General features: G+C 45.1%; 1 protein-coding gene across 3 annotated transcripts in view; it reads left to right on the top strand.

Annotated features, from left to right (window-relative positions):
• OLFML2B (olfactomedin like 2B) overlaps nt 1-22,820 on the top strand; it is a 626,988-nt gene that overhangs the window by 237,438 nt on the left and 366,730 nt on the right. For all 3 annotated transcript variants that reach the window (XM_077278505.1, XM_077278504.1, XM_077278503.1), the window contains exon 2: nt 11,487-11,750. In XM_077278505.1, coding sequence (XP_077134620.1) covers nt 11,487-11,750 — 264 coding nt within the window. The remainder of the gene's footprint in view (nt 1-11,486; nt 11,751-22,820) is intronic.

Here is a 22,820-nt window from a genome sequence, read left to right as displayed (position 1 = left end):
CCCGATCCATAATCCTAATCACAACCCTAACGATAATCACAACCCTAACCCCAAAACAGCCCTAATCTCAACCCTAACCATAACCCTAATCAAAACCCTAAATCCAACACACCCCTAACCCTAATCCCAACCCTAACCCTAATCCAAACCCTAATCCCAAACGTAACCCTAATCCCAACTCTAACCCTAACTTTAGCCCCAACCCTAACCCTAACTTTAGCCCCAACCCTAACCATAACTTTAGCCCCCGTCGTCACAAAAAAAGTTCAATGTAACCTTTTTTTTGTACGTCGCGTCCGCCATTTCCGCGCATGCGTGGCCGTAACTCTGCCCCCTCCTCCCCAGGACATAGACTGGGCAGCGGATGCGTTGAAAAACTGCATCCGCTGCCCACGTTGTGCACAATTTTCACAACGTGCGTCGGTACGTCGGGCCGACGCATTGCGACCGCCCCGTACCGACGCAAGTGTGAAAGAAGCCTAAGGCTACTTTCACACTAGCGTCGTACTCGGCCCATCGCAGTGTGTCAGGCCGACGTACCGACGCTAGCGTTGTAAGCGCCGCACAACGGGTGCAGCGGATGCTGTTTTTTCAATGCATCTGCTGCCCCATTGTGAGGTGCGGGGAGGTGGGGGCGGAGTTCCGGCCACGCATGCGCGGTCGGAAATGGCGGACACGTCGCACAAAAAAGTTACATGTAGCTTTTTTTGTGCCGACGGTCCGCCAAAGCACGACGCATCCGTCGTGCGATCACATCGGAGGACAGAGAAATTAAACGGCAAATCGCTTTTTGTTTTTTTTTTGTTGCGACCGCCGGTAAACGGTTAATTACCGGCGATCGCAACTCGGGGGTCGGTAAAAACCCCCCGAATCATGTTCTGGTGTCTCGGCTACCCTCGGCAACCGAGACCCCAGAGAAAATCCGACTCTGGGGGGCGCTATTCACTTTTTCCACAGCGCCGTTAATTAACGGCGCTGTGGTTTAAGTACCCTTAGCGGCCGCCGTTAAAAGGCGTATCGGCGGTCGTTAAGGGGTTAATATTTTGTTGCACAGCCTTTTGAGGCTATCACTGCAATCAAACGATTCCTGTAACTGTCAATGAGACTTCAGCACCTCTCGACAGGTATTTTGTCCCACTCCTCAGGAGTAAACTGCTCCAGTTGTCTCGTGTTTGAAGGTTACCTTTTCCAGATGGCATGTTTCAGGTCTTTCCAAAGATGCTTAATAGGATTTAGGTCAGGGCTCATAGAAGGCCACTTCAGAATAGTCCAGTGTTTTCCTCTTAGCCATTCTTGGGTGTTTTTAGCTGTGTGTTTTGGGTCATTATCCTGTTGCAAGACCTGAGACTGAAACCAAGCTTTCTAACAGTGGGCATCACATTTCTCTTAAAAGGTTGTGCAACAAAATATTAAGTTAAGGGTACCATCTTTTCTGTCCAGGCCTATTTCATGAGTTTTATTTATTTTTTTATTCTGTGAAAGCATGTTTGAAAAGCAATGTCCGACTTTCATTTGCTCATTTTCATAGATCTTTTATTTATTATTACTTTTGGCAGATTCAAGTTATTTCTGAAACCATTGTGGATTTTTCTGTCATTAACGAGGGGTACCAACAATTTTGACGACGTGTGTATAGGGAAGAAATGGTGCCGGTGTCATCACTGTTTGGTCAGTGTGTCTGTTTTTATCATCAGTGTGTCCGGTTTTACAATCAGTGTCTCATCAGTGTGTCATCCCTGTGTCTGTTTTTACTACTTGTCATCACAGATGGATTAATAAATACATTTATAAAGCTTCTTTTATACTATACTGATGCCATTTATGTGCTGTACGTGTTTCTCACAGACCCATAGACTTGTATTGGCCATTGTCATCTGTGCTGCTGGGAAAAATGTACATGTTTCTGTGTTTTGCATAAACACACAGTAAAAACAAGGACATGTGAATAGCACCATAGGTTATATTTAGTACATGTGGTATCTGTGAAGAAAAAAATTACACACGTACTGGAAAGACAGACTATTGAATGAGCCCTTGAAGGGAACCTGTCAGCAGGGTTGTGCATAGTAACCATTATTATTATTATTATTATTTATTGTTATAGCGCCATTTATTCCATGGCGCTTTACAAGTGAGGAGGGGTATACATAATAAAAACAAGTACAATAATCTTAAACAATACAAGTCATAACTGGTACAGGAGGAGAGAGGACCCTGCCCGCGAAGGCTCACAATCTACAAGGGATGGGTGAGAATACAGTAGGTGAGGGTAGAGCTGGTCATGCAGCGGTTTGGTCGATCGGTGGTTACTGCAGGTTGTAGGCTTGTCGGAAGAGGTGGGTCTTCAGATTCTTTTTGAAGGTTTCGATGGTGGGCGAGAGTCTGATGTGTTGTGGTAGAGGGTTCCAGAGTAGGGGTGATACGCGAGAGAAATCTTGTATACGATTGTGGGAAGAGGAGATAAGAGGCGAGTAGAGAAGGAGATCTTGTGAGGATCGGAGGTTGCGTGTAGGAAAGTACCGGGAGATGAGGTCACAGATGTAAGGAGGAGACAGGTTGTGGATGGCTTTGTACGTCATGGTTAGGGTTTTGTACTGGAGTCTCTGGGCAATGGGGAGCCAGTGAAGGGATTGACAGAGGGGAGAGGCCGGAGAATAGCGGGGGGACAGGTGGATTAGTCGGGCAGCAGAGTTTAGAATAGATTGGAGGGGTGCGAGAGTGTTTGAGGGGAGGCCACAGAGCAGGAGGTTGCAGTAGTCAAGGCGAGAGATGATGAGTGCATGGACTAGAGTTTTTGCAGATTCTTGGTTGAGGAATGAACGGATTCGTGCAATATTTTTGAGTTGAAGTCGGCAGGAAGTGGAAAGGGCTTGGATATGTGGTTTGAAGGAGAGATCAGCGTCAAGGATAACCCCGAGGCAGCAAGCTTGTGGGACTGGGGAGAGTGGGCAGTCATTTACTGTAATGGATAGGTTCGTTGGGGGGGTCACGTGAGATGGGGGAAAGATGATGAATTCGGTTTTGTCCATGTTAAGTTTCAGAAAACTAGCGGAGAAGAAGGATGAAATAGTGGACAGACATTGAGGGATTCTGGTTAGTAGGGAGGTGATATCTGGTCCAGAGATGTAGATCTGTGTGTCATCAGCATAGAGGTGATACTGAAAGCCATGAGATTCTATGAGCTGTCCCAGGCCAAAGGTGTAAATGGAGAAGAGCAGGGGCCCAAGGACTGAACCTTGTGGGACTCCGACAGATAGGGGGCGAGGTGAGGAGGTGGTGTGTGAGTGGGAGACGCTGAATGTCCGGTCTGTTAGGTATGATGAGATCCAGGATAGGGCCAAGTCTGTGATGCCAAGGGATGAGAGGGTCTGTAATAATATGGAATGGTCCACTGTGTCAACCATACACACAGTGTCAGGTTGGTGCCATTATACTGAATAAAATGATACCTTGGTTGATGAAATCCATCTTGTGGTTGTTTCTTAATCTTTATTTTCAGTTGTGTTTGAGATTCTCATGTCCGGGGTTGGGGTATGTGGTGCTCTGTTCATAATGTTCATAATGCAGACTACAGACAGGTCACTGCTCCCTCACTGACTCGCCCCCTAGTTTGCATAATGAATACCATCACATACGAAATTTAAAGTTACTGTGCATTTAATAATCCCTTTTTCTTACTACTATATTTAAATATAAAAAGATAATTCTTATTTAAATATATTTTACTATTCTTTTTGCACAGAATAGTAAAATATCACTGCTGGTAATAATCAACCATCATCATTGATCAACAATCATGCAAAGTTTTAAATAGCAGTGTATGAAAACTATACATAAAGTGGATGTTATACCCTGGTACTGCACAGCAGCTGTCAGGGCGTAGTATAGGTCACTATATGTCACCAGCTCCAAACTTGAGAATACCCCTTTAAAAGAAACGACATAATAAGGTGGTGACAGAACTGTGCTTGTCACATGTGTGGTTTACTCCTTGTTATATTTTCACCTGCTGAAGCCCCCAGCATTTACAGTACAGACAAAAAGTTTTATACACACCTTCTCATTTAAAGATTTTTATGTATTTTCATGACTATGAAAATTGTACATTCACACTAACGGCATCAAAACTATGAATTAACACATGTGGAATTATATACTTAACAAAAAAGTGTGAAACAACTGAAATTACATCTTATATTCTAGGTTCTTCAAAGTAGCCACCTTTGCTTTGATGACGACTGCTTTGCACACTCTTGGCATTCTTTTGATGAGCTTCAAAAGGTAGTCATCGGGAATGGTCTTTCAACAATCTTGAAGGAGTTCCCAGAGATGCTTAGCACTTGTTGGCCCTTTTGCCTTCACTCTGCGGTCCAGCTCAAACCAAACCATCCCGATTGGGTTCAGGTCTGGTGGCTGTGGAGGTCAGGTCATCTGGCGTAGCACCCCATCACTCTCCTTCTTGATCAAACAGCCCTTACACAGCCTGGAGGTGTGTTTGGGGTCATTATCCTGTTGAAAAATAAATGATGGTCCAACTAAATGCAAACCGGATGGAATAGCATGCCGCCGCAAGATGCTGTGGTAGCCATGCTGGTTCAGTATGCCTTCAATTTTGAATAAATCCCCAACAGTGTGTTAGGGCTAGCGGAACGCACCGAGTAAATATAAATGTTTTATTGAAACAGACGCGTTCGCAGCCCGGGGTCCACCGTGCAGGAGAACCTGCGGCTAGGAAACGGCGGCACTATATGGCGGTATGAACCAGCTCTGTTAGCTTCACAGAGCAGCCGAGAAAGCAAAGCTCTGTGCCCTTCTAGGGGCTTATTTCAGCCGGGTCCCTGAACACATACAACCACATGACCACACTGGCGCAAAGCACATAACTTGAAAAGACACTTGCGCATGGCCGTGCGGCCATGCGAGCCTTAATGTTGTGAATTCCGTTCTCGAACTCCCTCCTGTGGTCATGAATGGTACTTCGGTGAGTTCTGTCCTTGGACTCCCTCTGGTGGCTGTGAGGAGAGCTGCTGGTTCTGAGATTCCTTCCCCAGCTGCCCTCGTTTAGGGCTAGGCTAGGATTCTCTATTTAACTCCACTCAGATCGTTACTCCATGCCAGCTGTCAATGTTCTAGTACTGGTTCAGATCTCTCCTGGATCTTTCTGAGGACCGGTCTACTCCAGCAAAAGCTAAGTTCCGGCTTGTTCATTTGTTACTTATGGTTTTTCTTGCTAAGTTCTAGTCCAGCTTGCTATCATGAAACTGCCTGGCTAGCTGGAAGCTCCGGGGGTGCAGAGTGGCACCACCGCACCGTGAGTCAGTGCGGGGGTATTTTTTGCACACTCTGCGTGGTTTTTGTAGTTTGTTGTGTTGACCGCAAAGATCCCTTTTCTATCCTCAATCTGTTTAGTTAGACTGGCCTCTCTTTGCTAAAGCCTATTTCATCCTGTGTTTGTGATTTCTGTTGTGAACTGTGTTTCTGGGCTCCCTCTGGTGGTCACTAACGGTATTGTGTGAGGCATGTCTTGTTGCAGGCCTAGGCTCCAGCTGTGTCATTAAGCAGCGGGTGTTCCCTATTTAGGTCTCCTCTGGACTCAGTCTCTTGCATGGCATCGTTGTATCCAGTCCTATAAGGTCTCCTCCTGATTCCTTTTCGTCTGTCTCATGCAAGAAAAGCTAAGTCCGTTTTGAATACTTTGGATCATTTGCATTTTTCAGTGTTTTTGTCCAGCTTGCTTAATATGTGATTTTCTAGCTCGCTGGAAGCTCTAGGGTGCTGATATTCTCCCTCCGCACCGTCAGTTGGTGTGGGGGTTCTTGAAATATTCAGCGTGGATGTTTTTGCAGGGTTTTCTGCTGACCACATAGTTCACTATCTATTTTCTGCCTATCTAGACTAGTGGGCCTCACTTTGCTGAATCTAGTTCATCTCTACGTTTGTGTTTTCCTCTTGCCTCACCGTTATTATTTGTTGGGGGCTTTCTATATCTTTGGGGTTCAATTTCTCTGGAGGCAAGTGAGGTCTTATTTTCCCTCTAGGGGTAGTCAGTTCTCCGGCTGGCTCGAGACGTCTAGAATCAACGTAGGCACGTTCACCGGCTACTTCTAGTTGTTGTGTTAGGATCAGTTATGCGGTTAGTCCAGTTTCCACCTCCCTAGAGCAGTTCTTTTGTTTTTGTTGACCTTGCCGGAATTCCAGAGATCCTCTACCACTGGGATCATAACAGATTTCCTCTTAACTCACAGTCAATACTTGTGGGGGGCTGCTTTTACCTTTGGGGAAATTTCTCTGAGGCAAGTGAGGCTTTGTTTCCTTTCTTTAGGGGTAGTTAGCTCTTAGGCTGTGAAGAGGCGTCTAGGCAGAGTCAGGCACACTCCACGGCTATTTCTAGTTGTGTTGATAGGAGTAGGGTTTGCGGTCAGCAGAGTTCCCATTTCCCCAGAGCTCGTCCCGATTCCGTGTTTAACTATCAGGTCATTCCTGGTGCACCTAACCACCAGGTCCATAACACCTTAAATAGTTGCAGCACGTACAGGACCTTCCTAGAAGGACCAATGAGAGGCTGCTACAGAGCCTGCGCACCTACAGGACCTTCCTAGAAGGAACAATAGAATTGACAGCAGTATCTGAACATGTGACCCTCGATCTCCACTGAGAGATCTTACTCTGGGCATGCTCAGAACGAGGAAAGTAGGACTTAGTCCCAGCAGTGTCTGCTCGCCGCTGCCCAACACTGGCCTCAATGGCAGAAGCAGGAAAGGCAGCAGCAACTCTTTGCACAGAGTCAGCATGAGCAAGACGCTGGGACCGACGTCTCCACTGCGGCAGGAGAAGAATGGGAGACCGCAGCGGAGATGGCCCGAGATTCCCCCTGTGCAGAGGCGGGAACTTGACCCCTAACACAGTGTCACCAGCAAAGCACCCCCACACCTCCTCCTTCATGCTTCACGGTGGGAACCAGGCATGTAGAGTCCATCCGTTCACCTTTTCTGCGTCGCACAAAGACACGGTGGTTGGAACCAAAGATCTCAAATTTGGACTCATCAGACCAAAGCTTCTTATTCAGCAGGAAGAGTGTAACCCCTAACATAAAACATAACTTTTACTAATATGGTTAAAATAGACAAAAATGAACAATTAAAAGTGCTCACGCCGAAAACTGTGCAGGTTAAAATGATAGTGGCGAGCGGCCACATCTAAATACCTATCTTAATGGTTTACAGCCACTGCTGATACCTGGACTATTATGGACATTTGAGCATACCTCGTTCATTGATCTTTCTAAAACTCCCCTGATGAATTTCCGTGACCGGAGAAGAAACGCGTTGGGAGGCGTTGGCTACAGAGTTTGTGGTGGGGGGTGTCCATAGCAGGGCTTACTTGGGCCTGTCCTTGTAAGGACAGGAGTTATTTGCTGGGGCACGACAGGGGAGTAAGGAACTGGTCCCCTACCCCATATCTTTTGGTGCTATACTGGACCCCCCCCTTGGGACCCTTTATCATCCCTGCGGGTATCCCACGTCTACAATCGGTGAGATTGAACCAGTTTTTTAACCTGCACAGTTTTCGGCGTGAGCACTTTTAATTGTTCATTTTTGTCTATTTTAACCATATTAGTAAAAGTTATGTTTTATGTTAGGGGTTACACTCTTCCTGCTGAATAAGATTTATCTACCCTAAGAGTTGTGCAACAGTCTGGTATATCCAAGCTGCAGCTGCTAATCTATCATCAGACCAAAGCACAGATTTCCACTGGTCCAATGTCCATTCCTTGTGTTCTTTAGCCTAAACAAGTCTCTTCTGCTTGTTGCCTGTCCTTAGCAGTGGTTTCCTAGCAGCTATTTTACCATGAAGGCCTGCTGCACAAAGTCTCCTCTTAACAGTTGTTGTAGAGATGTGTCTGCTGCTAGAACTCTGTGTGGCATTGACCTTGTCTCTAATCTGAGCTGCTGTTAACCTGCGATTTCTGAGGCTGGTGACTCGGATAAACTTATCCTCAGAAGCAGAGGTGACTCTTGATCTTCTTGTCAGGACTCTGAACATTTTTTATTACCTTTTTGTGCATTACTGCCCTTTTCCAAGATGGCGTCTTTGGTCTCATGTGCACTGTGTCTTCCTGCTATAAAACTCCACCCCAGCCTTCAGTCTGTGCTAGAGTATTCTGCCTTGCATCCAGCTCCTGACCTCTGCTGACTCCCTGGCTATATACCTGCTCCTGTGAACCTGTGTGGTGATCCTGCTACTCTGCCCTGAGTTCCTGCTGCATACACCAGTTCCAGTAATCCTCCTTCATCTGCTGCTCGTGTTTACTTCCATCTGCATTTGCTAGACATGTAAGCTGTTTCTGCTTTGCAAGAATCTGAGACTATTACCCAGACCTCCCTGGTTGAGCTAAGATATTATTTGTACTGCCTTATTAGCATATCTATCTGTGTTTTGGACTAAGCAAGGACTTATTTGTGTCAAGTATCCTCAAGAATAATTGTGCTTCATAGACTTTGTGCATGATTGCATTTTCCTCTGAAGTTTCCTATAGACTGCTGAGCTGCATTTGATATTTGCACCAAGTGTTGTGGACTTGAGTTTCTCTCTGCACCTGTTTGAATCACCGTGTGATAATATAGACTTTACCACTTATAAAACTGTGTCCTGTAGTTGTCTTGTTCCACGCAAAGAGTCTCCTGAGTTATCCCCTATAATTATTACACTTCCTTTCCTGGGGCAGTCCTCATGTGAGCCAGTTTCTTTGTAGCGCTTGATGGTTTTTGCCACTGCACTTGGGGACACTTTCAAAGTTTTCCCAATTTTTCAGACTGACTGACCTTCATTTCTTAAAGTAATGATGGCCACTTGTTTTTCTTTACTTAGCTGCTTTTTTCTTGCCATAATACAAATTCTAACAGTCTATTCAGTAGGACTATCAGCTGTGTATCCACCAGACTTCTGCTCAACAACTGATGGTCCCATCCCCATTTATAAGGCAAGAAATCCCACTTATTGACAGGGTGATTAAACCTGACACCTGTGAAGTGAAAACCATTCCCGGTGACTACTTCTTGAAGCTCATCAAGAGAATGCCAAGAGTGTGCAAAGCAGTCATCAAAGCAAAAGGTGGCTACTTTGAAGAATCTAGAATATATTCTTTAATAATAATAATCTTTATATACCGCTAATATATTCCACAGCGCTTTACAGACATTATCATCGCTGTCCCCAATGGGGCTCACAGTCTAAATTCCCTATCAGTACGTCTTTGGAATGTGGGAGGAAACCGGAGTACCCAGAGGAAACCCACGCAAACTCTTTGCAGATGTTGTCCAAGTTGGGATTAGAACCCAGGACTCCAGCGCTGCAAGGCTGCTGTGCTAACCACTAAGCCACCATGCTGCTCACCAATATAAGACATAATTTCAGTTGTTTCACACTTTTTTGTTAAGTATATAATGCCACATGTGTTAATTCATAGTTTTGATGCCTTCAGTGTGAATGTACAATCTTCATATATCATGAAAATACAGAAAAATCTTTAAATGAGAAAGTGTGTCTAAACTTTTGGTCTGTACCGTATAAGCTGTGGCTCCCCTCACCATCTTGTTGCTGACTGACAGCTTTATCTTTATTACTGTGCAGTAGGAGAAAGCTGTCAATCAGCGGCAGTTGTGTGGGGCTAATGGTTGATACTCATCAATAAAGAGAATATTATTGATGTGTTTTATGGGACTGGTATTGACATTATTTAGTCACTATGCCACTGTTATGTGTGGCAAAGTTCCAGTAGTTAGAATTGGCCCCAGCCTCAGCTATTGTGTTGTGTGTACAGATAATCTGCTATCAATAAGGAGATTCTTTATTTTCATTAGACCTCAGTCCAGAGCCTCTCACCAAGCAAAATCAGTTCTCATGCTTCGCACTGACGAGGGCCAACAGCCCGAAACACCGTGTCTGCGAATTGAGATACTGATTTGGCTTTTATCCTAAGTCATATTGCACGACTCGTTAAAGGGCTGATTGTGACTTATAGGATCGCTACTTCCAACAGGTGGCGCTATAGAGTTCTATATAGTCCTCTTTTTCTGTGAAGAGGCAATTTGCATATTATGTTCATTAGAAATTAAACACTTGAACGTTTAACCCCTTCCTGTCCTGTAACATACTGTTACACAGTAGCAGAGATACATTTACTGCAAGCCGTCATAATTGTACATCACCGTTATGGCATGGGCACAGAAGACGCAGAGGAGCCCCTGTATTTTACAGTCTACACTCTGCTTCACAAATAGCTGTAGTTTGGGACCATAGAATCCATTCTACCTTGCGGCTCTAAGCACCCCAATCCAACTATGTTTCTAATTATAATTTGCGGCAATGAAATTCCTTGTTTCACTACGCGTTAGACATTGTTAGGTGTCACTCCTCCGTACTACCAACAAGTGTCTGCATGAATACTTTAAGGCAAGCATAGGTGTGTACTATTATTTATGGACCACTTTTGTTTAAGTAAGGAACTAGATATTTGCTATGCAGTTTTTGAGTTACTGTGAACTATTTATTTATGATTTATGTTTGGCTATAAATTAACTATGGGGGACATTTATCAGTCAAAATATGGCAGAATTCTGGTGCAATTTGTGCCAAAAAACTGCCTTGCCTGACCTGCATCCTATTTATTTTGTGTTTTAGACACTTTCTACAACTTCGCTAATGAGAGTGTGTGGCCTTGATGAAAAAGATTGTGGTTTATCTGGAAAGGAGGCACGACTTTTTCTGTTAGCACAATATATAAAAATATGTCTAAATTGTGGCACACATTTTTGGCCACCAGTAAGTTAAATACAAAGTGGGGTAATCTTAGACTACACAGTCATAAAATAAGACAGATTTATCAAACAGCATGAGCCATTATGATAAATCTGGCATATTTTAAGACTGTCTACTGTAGTAGTCAAAATTTCCACTGATTAAGAATTAAGAATTAGACAGCATTGATAAACCTGCCTTTATATATTTGCAAAGCTCCATGATCACTGTACTTCTCTGTGATCTGGAACAGCTATACCCTTTAGAGCAGGGGTGGGAATCTTTTTTCTGCCAAGGGTCATTTGGATATTTATACCATCGTTCGGGGGCCGTACAAACTCTACCCACAAAGTACATCCTGACTCTGGCACTGGTGTCAGGACGTAATCTTTCATTGCATGCCCTTCAGTGTTCAGTAGTGAACACTGCGTGTGTGTGCTAACAGAGCAAGAAGAAATTAATGAGCTGGTTGTAATCAAAATACACCTCCCTGCCCAAGAATGCCGTCCCTGAGAATCTGCTCGGGGGCCTGATAAAAGGTCATCGAGGGCCGTAAATGGCCCTGGGGCCTGAGGTTCCCCACCCCTGCTTTAGAGGGTATAAACAAGGCGATTAGCTACAGTAGATGTAAAAAACAGATTGTCTATGAACTTCTAAACTAATTTTGTTTTTGTTTTTTCTTTTTACAGTTACTTGGTGACTATGATAAAGTAAAAGCAATATCAGAAGGATCCAACTGCAAGTGCAAATGTGTTGTAAAACCATTAAATAGAGAGTCATGTGAAAGGTCTAAGAAGGGTCTGTCCCAGCCAGATGACTTCTATACTGTGGAGACCATAACATCAGGTCCAGACTGCAAGTGTGCATGTGTGGCCCCACCATCTGCTCTAAATCCATGCGAGGGAGATTTTCGTCTAAAAAAGCTTAAAGAAACTGAAAAAAATGGCTTTAAGGTATTTTTCCCTTTAATTTTAATCATCTGTGTATATATAATGAGAAGTTGTGCACATATATTGAAAAACATTTATAAAAAATACTGTATATTGTTATTATTATATTGTTATTACTATTATTATTTTTAGAGCACCACTGATTCCATGGTGCTGTACATGTTAAAACGGTTTACATACAAAGTACATATATAAAATTACAATGAACAAAATAACATTGACAGACTGAATGATTACAATCTACAGGGTAATGGGAAAAGAGACCGTAGATTGGTGGGTTGCACATAGGGTCAAGAGAACAAGTGGTGGAGTGCGATTTGGAGAGAAGTTGAGTAAGTCCTCTTTCACACTTCTGTCTTTTTGCCTCCGTCGCAATATGTCGTTATGGCAAAAAACGGATCCTGCAAATGTGCCCGCAGGATCCATTTTTTTTGCCATACACTTTAATGGACGACGGATTGCGACGAATGGCCACACGTCACATCCGTCGTGCGACTGATGCGTCATGTTTTAGCGGTCCGACGTGACAAAAAACGTTCAATGTAACGTTTTTTTGTCCGTCGGATCTGCCATTTTCGACTGCGCATGCGCGGCCGGAACTCCGCCCCCTCTTCCCCGCTCATCACAATGGGCAGCAGATGCGTTGTAAAACTAAATTTAGCACAACGACCGTCGGTACGTCGGGCCGACGGTTTGCGATGGCCCCGTACCTACGGAAGTGTGAAAGTAGCCTAAGCTTTCCTTCAATGATGGTGAGAACTGAGAAGGAAAGGTATGGGAGAAGGTCTTGGTCTTATATGGAAGAGTTTTAGAGTTTTGATGGTTGAAAAGTAAAGATTTGTCTGACTTGGACGATCTTAATTTTTGAAATGTGTGGAAAGTTTTCTGCAGAAATGAAGGAGGTCAAAGGGAGCAACCGTGGATGGGAAAGAGGGAGTTAACAGTGTTTAATAACACTGGTCATAAAGAAGATATGAGGGTTATGATTCTTGTGAAGTAGTCCTGTTTAGCACAGATGAGGGCTGACTTTAGGTTTTCAAAAACTTAAAAGAAGTGGCCTGTCTATAATTCAGGTGTTTTACACTTTAAAGCTGCTCCATACTTGCAAAACAAATCAATGAGAAGGCTACATTAATGCCACAAAGACACCTAGATCTTTTGTAAGCATTTTTTAGGCTTTTTCACTTCATAAACAGTAAGCATTTTATTAATTATTTCATGTTTTCAATAATTGTGAGAAAATCACCCACAAAAAGTTTAAAATATACTAAAAAAACTTTACAAAAACACCTTAGATAAATGTTAAGAAAACCCTTAACAGGAATCTGTCAGTGTTAGGGTTAGCGGAACGCACCAAATAATAAAGAGGTAGATATCAGGTGCGTTCGCAGCCCAGGGTCCACCGTGCAGAGATGGTACCTGCTGCTGAGTAATGGCAGATGGACACTTGTTCGCACGTGGGTTAGACTTCACCCCGTGTGAATAGTAGCGAACTCTGTTGCTTCACAGAGCTGCCAAAATTCGCTGCGCCCTGTTAACAGACACAGGGTGCAGCTGCAAGACACTAGTGGGATCCCTATGAATCACCCCCACTTATCTGGTGATTGGACTCGCTCTGACCCTCGGTGGCTTTTGAGCCTGCACCTGAGGACACCCCAGATGCAGCGGTGGACTCCACGTCAGGGAGCACGTTTGCTCCCGGTACTAATACTATTCACTTTCTCCTAAAGCGATCTGCATTGCGCTTGAAGTCCCATACTTGCCTTATACAAACGGCACTACTTATCTACGGTCTATTTCTGCTATTGAACATTATGTAACTGATGAAGGTCACCAAGGACCAAAACTTTTATTGTTCATACTACAATAAACCTTGCTGCAATATATACTTAAGTTGAGTGCTGGGTTTACTATCTTGCATCTATATTTTCATGTAGATCATAGGAAGCTAAATAAAATGATACCTTGATATCTGCACTCCGATGTCTTATTACAAAGAAATCCATGATTTTCTTATATGTAAATGAGCTGTTCAGGACTATGGGTCGTCTACTGATCTACATGAGAATCTGCCACCAGGGATTATTTTTATAAAATGGTTAGTTACCAGTGTGGAGTGTAAAGGCCGCTCTCTTCTCTCCTGATCTCACTGCACAGCTGTGCGTGATTAAACCTCACGCATCTGCAGGTTCCTCTAAGCTTCAGCTCCTTCTCATAGGCAGACAGGGTTGAAATATTCTTGCAATACAGCAGAAAAAGATTTTTTCTTAATTATATTAGATGTGAATGCTCTATATTCCAACATAGAACACAATATAGGAATCAAAGCAGTAGCACATTACTTATCTGGGATTCCAGATATGCCGTCAGTCCAGAGAGATTTCCTCATAACAGGTTTAAGATTCATATTGGAGCACAATGTTTTTGAATTCCGGGGTGAGCTGTTCTTGCAGCAGTTTGGCACCGCGATGGGGACTCTGGTCACGCCCAGTTTCGCAAATTTCTTTATGGGGTGGTTTGAGTTCTCATCGCCTCTCAGACAAACACCTTATAAAGAAAACATGTTGCTTTACATGCATTATATAGATGATCTTATCATCTTTTTGAAGGGCACTGAAAAATTAGCAATTTCACTTGTAGAAGAACTTAACAAGAATAATTGAGGCATTTCATTTACACACAATATAAATAAAGAAAAAATCCATTACTTGGATCTAGAAATTAGTCATTCAGACAAAAAAAGTATCATCAAAACCTACTTAAAAAAACAGATTCTAATTTTTGGGGGATTTTCGGGGCCCACATGTGGCACCCCAGGAGTCCGGATGCCACAGTGGCAATGCCTCCCTTACAGGGGGTAATGCCATGCCTGGAAGCAAGAAGGTGTCCCTTTAACAGGTAACACTAGCAACACTTTGCTGACTCTAGACCAGAAGGGGGAGCTCTAAACCCAGTTTCAGGGGAACTTCCCTGATAAGTTTTGGTCTGAAGGCGGGGTTAGTCAGTCAGTCAGAGACAGTGAAGGAAGAGGAAGCAAGTGAGGAGAAGCTGGGGATAGGAGCTGCGACTAAGCTCACCCTGGGACTGGGCGCAACAGACCGGACACCGGTGTCCGTGGTTATGTGGGAACTGCATGCCCCGCAACTGAATCCAGAGAACAGTTATTGCTCCTGGCTACATCTGACGCCCGAAGGTGCAGCAGTAAACTAGAGAGCCCGGAGTCACCACGAGGGACTGACATTAGGAAAAGGCTCAAGCTGCCTGACATGCGGGTAGTGTTCCACCAAAAGGACAGACTGAGAGAGGGACTTGAAGAGAGCTTAAGGCATCAAGAGCCTAAAGAACAGTGCAGTGGGGAAGCTTCCAACCCCACCTGGCAAAGTGGATTCTGAACTGCTTCCAGGCTGCCCGGATTTCCAGTACCACCTGTACCTGTGCTCCAGACTGCACCTACAATTAAAGGTGAAGAAACTACAGTCCCTGTGTCCCCCAATCATTCCTCCACCCCAACTTCCACAACCCATCATAGACTGTTCTGGTAGCCCTGGGGCCCCGCTCCACCTGGGGGGAGCAGGACCATCCTAGCTGCATCACCATCGGCCCCAGCGGTCCCTTGATGCAGCATCGGCCATCTATAGCTGAATACCACAGGTGGCATGACGAACAATCCCCTGCAAACATTCCCTCATCCCTTTTAATTACGTGCCCAGGGCCACGGACCGGGTCACTGCTGCCGTGACCACCCTTTTAAGAACCGTTTGACACGGTTCCAAGTACCCCACGGCCAGGGGTGGATTAAGGGTAGCCAGGGCCCCGGGCTGTTCAGACACTGTGCCCCCCCCCGGTCATGTGACGGGGGGGTCATGTGACGGGGGGGGTCATGTGACAAAGATTTTGTAAGCCGCCACCATAACACGGTAGACACTTTTGTCCGGGCCCTACTCTACTGTAATCTATTAAATATTTGTTAAAAAATGCAATACAATTTAAGTATATTTTGATTTATTTTTCAATTTTTAAAATGACCAATGATATCACATACAAGGAACAAATACCACCGCACCATGACCAGACCACATATTACAACTACAGTGATCGAATAATATCACATACAAGGAACAAATACAGCAACACCATTTCCAGACCACATGTTACCACCACATAGTGACTGAATACTACAATACTGATCAGTGATAAAAAAACAAAAAAAAAAACAATACTATCACCATAAGTGCCAGTATTCACAGGCGATCTATACTTAGTATGCAGTGTCTGTGTAGAGGTTATACAGTGATCACCGGTGACATTATACACAGGAGCTCTGTATATAGTATACAGTGTATAGTGTCAGTGTATAGGTAACACTGACTCACCAGTGACGTCTCTAGGTGAAGTCCTTCATCTTTCATCCAGCACAGACCGCCATCATTTCTTCCAGCCAGGGCTCGTCTCTGCAGGAAATAACAGTTATCTAGAGCTCCGCTTGCAGAACACATTACTTAATTTTACACATTACACCACATGAAGAAAAAAAGGCGACATAGTGTCACTCTGCAAAGTAACAGGACCGCCCCCCCATTTAAAACAATATACTCAAAATAAAATAAATACATCACTGCAGTAATAAAATCCCTTAATTAGCCCCTATGGTAATAATATTCCCCACCCTGGCCCCGTGTGTCTCATTCCTGGCTCCAGCCATATGTTCTCGCATCCTGCCCTCATGAGTATCCATTTTACCCCATATGATCTCCCCATCCTGCCCCATCTGTCTCCATCGTATCCATCCTGACCCATGATCCTATCCTGCCCCATGTCTTTCATTCTGCCCCGTGTCTCCAATTATGCCCAATATCTACATTCTGCCCATGCCTCCAGTCCTGCCCCCAGTGTGTCCAGCATACTGCCCCCAGTGTGTCCAGCATACTGCCCCCAGTGTGTCCAGCATACTGCCCCCAGTGTGTCCAGCATTCTGCCCCAGTGTGTCCAGCATTCTGCCCCAGTGTGTCCAGCATTCTGCCCCAGTGTGTCCAGCATATTTCCCCCAGTGTGTCCAGCATATTGCCCCCAGTGTGTCCAGCATATTGCCCCCAGTGTGTCCAGCATATTGCCCCCAGTTGTCCAGCAATCTGCCCCAGTGTGTCCAGCATATTTCCCCCAGTGTCTCCAGCATGTTGCCCCCAGTGTCTCCAGCAATCTGCCCCAGTGTGTCCAGCATATTTCCCCCAGTGTGTCCAGCATATTGCCCCCAGTGTGTCCAGCATATTGCCCCCAGTGTGTCCAGCATATTGCCCCCAGTTGTCCAGCAATCTGCCCCAGTGTGTCCAGCATATTGCCCCCAGTGTCTCCAGCATATTGCCCCCAGTGTCTCCAGCAATCTGCCCCCAGTGTCTCCAGCAATCTGCCCCCAGTGTCTCCAGCAATCTGCCCCCAGTGTGTCCAGCAATCTGCCCCCAGTGTCTCCAATATTGCCCCCAGTGTCTCCAGCATATTGCCCCCACCCCCAGTGTCTCTAGCATATTGCCCCCAGTGTCTCCAGCATATTGCCCCCAGTGTCTCCTGCATATTGCCCCAATGTCTCCAGCATATTGCCCCCAGTGTCTCCAGCATATTGCCCCCAGTGTCTCCAGCATATTGCCCCCAGTGTCTCCAGCAATCTGCCCCCAGTGTCTCCAGCAATCTGCCCCCAGTGTCTCCAGCAATCTGCCCCCAGTGTCCAGCAATCTGCCCCAGTGTCTCCAATATTGCCCCAGTGTCTCCAATATTGCCCCAGTGTCTCCAGCATATTGCCCCCGTGTCTCCAGCATATTGCCCCCAGTGTCTCCAGCATATTGCCCCCAGTGTCTCCAGCAATCTGCCCCCAGTGTGTCCAGCAATCTGCCCCCAGTGTGTCCAGCAATCTGCCCCCAGTGTGTCCAGCAATCTGCCCCAGTGTCTCCAGCATATTGCCCCCAATGTCTCCAGCATATTGCCCCCAGTGTCTCCAGCATATTGCCCCCAGTGTCTCCAGCATATTGCCCCCAGTGTCTCCAGCAATCTGCCCCCAGTGTCTCCAGCAATCTGCCCCCAGTGTCTCCAGCAATCTGCCCCCAGTGTCTCCAGCAATCTGCCCCCAATGTCCAGCAATCTGCCCCAGTGTCTCCAATATTGCCCCAGTGTCTCCAGCATATTGCCCCGTGTCTCCAGCATATTGCCCCCAGTGTCTCCAGCAATCTGCCCCCAGTGTGTCCAGCAATCTGCCCCCAGTGTGTCCAGCAATCTGCCCCCAGTGTGTCCAGCAATCGGCCCCAGTGTGTCCAGCATATTGCCCCAGTGTGTCCAGCATATTGCCCCAGTGTCTCCAATATTGCCCCCAGTGTCTCCAGCATATTGCCCCCACCCCCAGTGTCTCCAGCATATTGCCCCCAGTGTCTCCAGCATATTGACCCCAGTGTCTCCAGCATATTGCCCCCAGTGTCTCCAGCATATTGCCTTCAGTGTCTCCAGCATATTGCCCCCAGTGTCTCCAGCATATTGCCCCCAGTGTCTCCAGCAATCTGCCCCCAGTGTCTCCAGCAATCTGCCCCCAGTGTCTCCAGCAATCTGCCCCCAGTCTGTCCAGCATTCTGCCCCAGTCAGTGTCTCTAATCTGCTCCAGTGTCTTCTCTCCAGCATCCCCAGTGTGTCCAGCAATCTGGCCGTTCGCAAAGAAAAAAAAAAAAAAAAGAGTTCTCCTCACCTGTCCTGTGCGCTCCAGCGGCGAGCTCCCTCCTGCAGCTCACACTCGCCGGCGACTGACAATGACGTCAGACGCCGGCGACGTGTGTGCTGCGGCAGACTTCAGCTGCCAGCCTCCAATTGGCTGGCAGCTGTTGTCAACTATTGACGTGCGGGCGCGCGCCTGTACGTCAATACTGAAACTGCCGCAGCGCCGTAGGGGCCCGATGCGGGCCCCCTCTCTGCCCACCGGGCCTATACGCCAGTTAGGGCAGTAATGCCCTGACTGGGGGTGGGCAATCTGAGCGGTAGCCGAGGGCCCCCCCACACCGCTGGGCCCTGGGCTACCGCCCAGATTGACCCTGTTATAATCCGCCCCTGCCCACGGCCCTAACGGGTGTTGAACACACTATTCCAAATGGAAACAGAATATTCCATTTAGTCAATATTGGCGCATCCGTAAAAATAATACTGTAGACACAGACTATGTAGAGCAATCTAAAATTCTGACAAAAAAAATTTAGATAAAAAATACCCGAAGAAACTCATAGCGGAAGCTTATGAAGCAAACTTGAAAAAAAACTCAAAATGAGTGTCTATACAAGAAACTCATAAACAATAAACAATCTTCTAATTTAAATAACAAACGAAGACATGCACAGACAGAAATGAAAACGCTATAGAAAAAAATACTAGATGGGAATACAATTTTATCACTGCTTTAGTGATAAACTAAACACTGCATAAGTATTGATACATCCTAAGAAAAGATTTTTTTTTAAAAACAATGGTTACCTAAGAATCCCAGTATCATATTTTGGAGGGGAGTTACAATTAAAAATATCATCACGCCCAGTGATTTGGGGAGACCCCTCAACTCTTTAAATACTAAAGAAACTCCTATACAAAATCCTTTTGGAGTTTTTAGATGTGGATCTAAAAAGTGTCAGTGCTGCAACATCATCCGTAGTGATGAGTGAGCACTAAAATGCTCGGGTGCTCGTTGCTCGGGTCAAGCAGATTGGAATACTCGGGTACTCGGCCAGAACAACGAGCCCAATGTAAGTCTATGAGAGACCCAAGGGTCCTTTTAAGGTCTAAAAACATCTGAAAATGATGGAAACACGGCTCAAATGACAGAGGGACCTCATGGGGATCGCCCCTGGAAGCATTCCTGACTCCTAGTTCACAGCCTTAATCTTTTTTTCCGAGATTCATGCCATTTTTCCCGGTGCCACAAAAAAACATGAAAACGAAGCCAAAACGGGTTTTGCTTGGAAATATGTCAAGGTACAACCTTTGCAGGTTAATGACTTGCCTGTAAGGCCAAATATTTAACACCAGACCGAAAATTTCCTCCCCCACTTAGGCTTAGTTCCCACACAGCGTTTTTGAAGCGTTTTTCAACTTTAACATTGCTTTCAACCACTACAAATGCGTTCACTGGGAAATGTCATTGTAACATTTAACAACCCTAGCTGGCCATGTGGTGTGTGATACATAAGGAGACACATCTTGTTTCATTTATGAAGGAGGGACTCTTAACCCCTTCATGACCGTGGGATTTTTAGTTTTTCCGTGTTTGTTTTTCACTCCCCTCCTTCCCAGAGCCATAACTTTTTTTATTTTTCCGTCAATTTGGCCATCTGAGGGCTTATTTTTTGCGGGACAAGTTGTACTTTTGAACGACGTCATTGGTTTTACCATGTCGTGTACTAGAAAACAGGAAAAAATTCCAAGTGCGGTGAAATGCAAAAAAAGTGCAATCCCACACTTGTTTTTTGCTTGGCTTTTTTGCTAGGTTCACTAAATGCTAAAACTGACCTGCCACTGTGATTCTCCAGGTCATTACGAGTTCATAGACACCTAACATGACTAGGTTATTTTTTACCTAAGTAGTGAAAAAAAATTCCAAACTTTGCTAAAAAAAAAAAGAATTGCGCCATTTTCCGATACTCGGAGCGTCTCCATTTTTCATGATCTGGGGTCGGTTGAGGGCTTATTTTTTGCGTGCTGAGCTGGTGTTTTAATGATTCCAATTCGGTGCAGATACGTTCTTTTGATCGCCCGTTATTGCATTTTAATTCAATGTCGCGGCGACCAAAAAAACGTAATTCTGGCGTTTCGATTTTTTTTCTCGTTATGCCGTTTAGCGATCAGGTTAATGCTTTTTTTATTGATAGATCGGGCGATTCTGAACGTGGCGATACCAAATGTGTGTAGATTTGATTTTTTTTAATTGATTTATTTTGATTGGGGCGAAAGGGGGGTGATTTAAACTTTTATATATTTTTTTTTTCTTTCACATTTTTTTAAACTTTTTTTTAACACTTGCCATGCTTCAATAGCCTCCATGGGAGGCTAGAAGCAGGCACAGCATGATCGCCTCTGCTACATAGCAGTGATCTGCTGTTCGCTGCTATGTAGTAGAATTGCAGGTGTGCTGTGAGCGCCGACCACAGGGTGGCGCTCACAGCTACCGGCGATCAGTAATCATAGAGGTCTCAAGGACCTCTATGGTTACTGTCCTGACACATCGCCGACCCCCGATCATGTGACGGAGGTCGGCGATGACGTCATTTCCGGCCGCCCGGCCGGATGCGGTAGTTAAATGCCGCTGTCTGCGTTTGACAGCGGCATTTAACTAGTTAATAGCGGCGGGTGAATCGCGATTTCACCCGCCACTATTGCGGGCACATGTCAGCTGTTCAAAACAGCTGACATGTCCCGGCTTTGATGCGGGCTCACCGCGGAGCCCTGCATCAAAGCAGGGGAGCTGACATCGGACGTATTATACCGTCCGATGTCAGTAAGGGGTTAAAGTCACAGAGCCTATTTTTACTGATGCATCAGGCGGCATTAAACTTCTTAAACGGCCATTATGAAACAGTGGGTCTCCTAATCTGTTGTAGCCTATGCTGTGAGTGGATGGGCTGCCAAGAATTACGACACACCACAATACCCCTTTCATAAGATGTCCAGGGGGGCTTCTGAAAAAGTGTTTCATTGAATTCAAGGCTAGCCCTGCTACCAATTCATATGCACCCCAATAAGCCTTTGAACCCACATACTGGATGGGCCCCAGAAAATCCACTTCACAATATGCATTTTGTACTCCGTACTCCTTTGTTTTACACATTGGCAGCAAGGCCAGCCCTGCTGCATAGTCATATGCACCCCATTACTCCTTGGAACCCACATACTGAATGGTCCCATGAAAATCCACTTGTATTTTTTAATGGTATGATGGTTCCCTCTTTGCCGAATTATTTACAGGAGAATTTGGCAATTTTATTTGCCATGTTTTTAACACTAAGTTTCAGATATGGCTGTAAATAAGGCTAATACTTGCAATACAACGCAATTTTATTGCAAACTACAAAATTCAAGGAATAGTATGATTGAATAGTGTGAGTGCGTACACTTTTGTATATGTTAACAAAGGTTAATAAGTACATATAAGGATTAAATACATATAGTGATTACATATATATGAAGATTAACTACATACAGTATACTTACATCAACCACAAGAGGCTTTTAAACATCATCTGTCTGGAATATCACAGAAGCAACACCAAGACAGAGAACCCCCTGGGAGATTACCTACACTGCATGGGCGTCCCCAATTATGCAGGTATCAGCACACTGTACATGTACAGGTACCCCAGTTTTGACATCTGTCTTAGTCATGTTTCTATGGTCTTATATAGTGATTTACAACATGTAGTAACTCTAGTTTCACCCAGACCTTCAAGTGGCCAGCTTTCAAGGTTGTATGGAACTGAGATATCATGGAGTCATGGAGTCATCAGACTAGGGCCCATAAATCCCTAGAATAACCACCACAGGCAGAGTTTCAGTAAACCTTAAGGGTATGTGCACACGTTGCGGATTTCTTGCAGAAATTTCCTGAAGAAAACCGGAAATTTTCTGCAAGAAATCCGCATTTTTTTTTTTGCGTTTTTTTTCCGTTTTTTTCGCGTTTTTTTAGCATTCTGCAAGCGTAATTAGCTTGCAGAATGCTAAAGTTTTCCAAGCGATCTGTAGCATCGCTTGGAAAACTGACTGACAGGTTGGTCACACTTGTCAAACATACTGTTTGACAAGTGTGACCAACTTTTTACTATAGATGCAGCTTATGCAGCATCTATAGTAAAAGATAGAATGTTTAAAAATAATAAAAAAAATAAAAAAATGCTTATACTCACCCAGACATCTCATCAGCGGCGTCCGTTCGTCTTCCTATAGCTGGTCTGTGCGCACAGGACCTTCCGTGACGTCACGGTCACGTGAGCGGTCACATGACCGCTCACGACCAATCACAGGACAGTGACGTCATCGGCAAGGTCCTTCGCCGCACATCAGCTACAGGAA

This window comes from Ranitomeya variabilis, chromosome 8 (assembly GCF_051348905.1).
Source record: "Ranitomeya variabilis isolate aRanVar5 chromosome 8, aRanVar5.hap1, whole genome shotgun sequence".
Classification (NCBI taxonomy): Eukaryota; Metazoa; Chordata; class Amphibia; order Anura; family Dendrobatidae; genus Ranitomeya; species Ranitomeya variabilis.
This window is presented reverse-complemented; position numbering and strand designations above follow the sequence as displayed.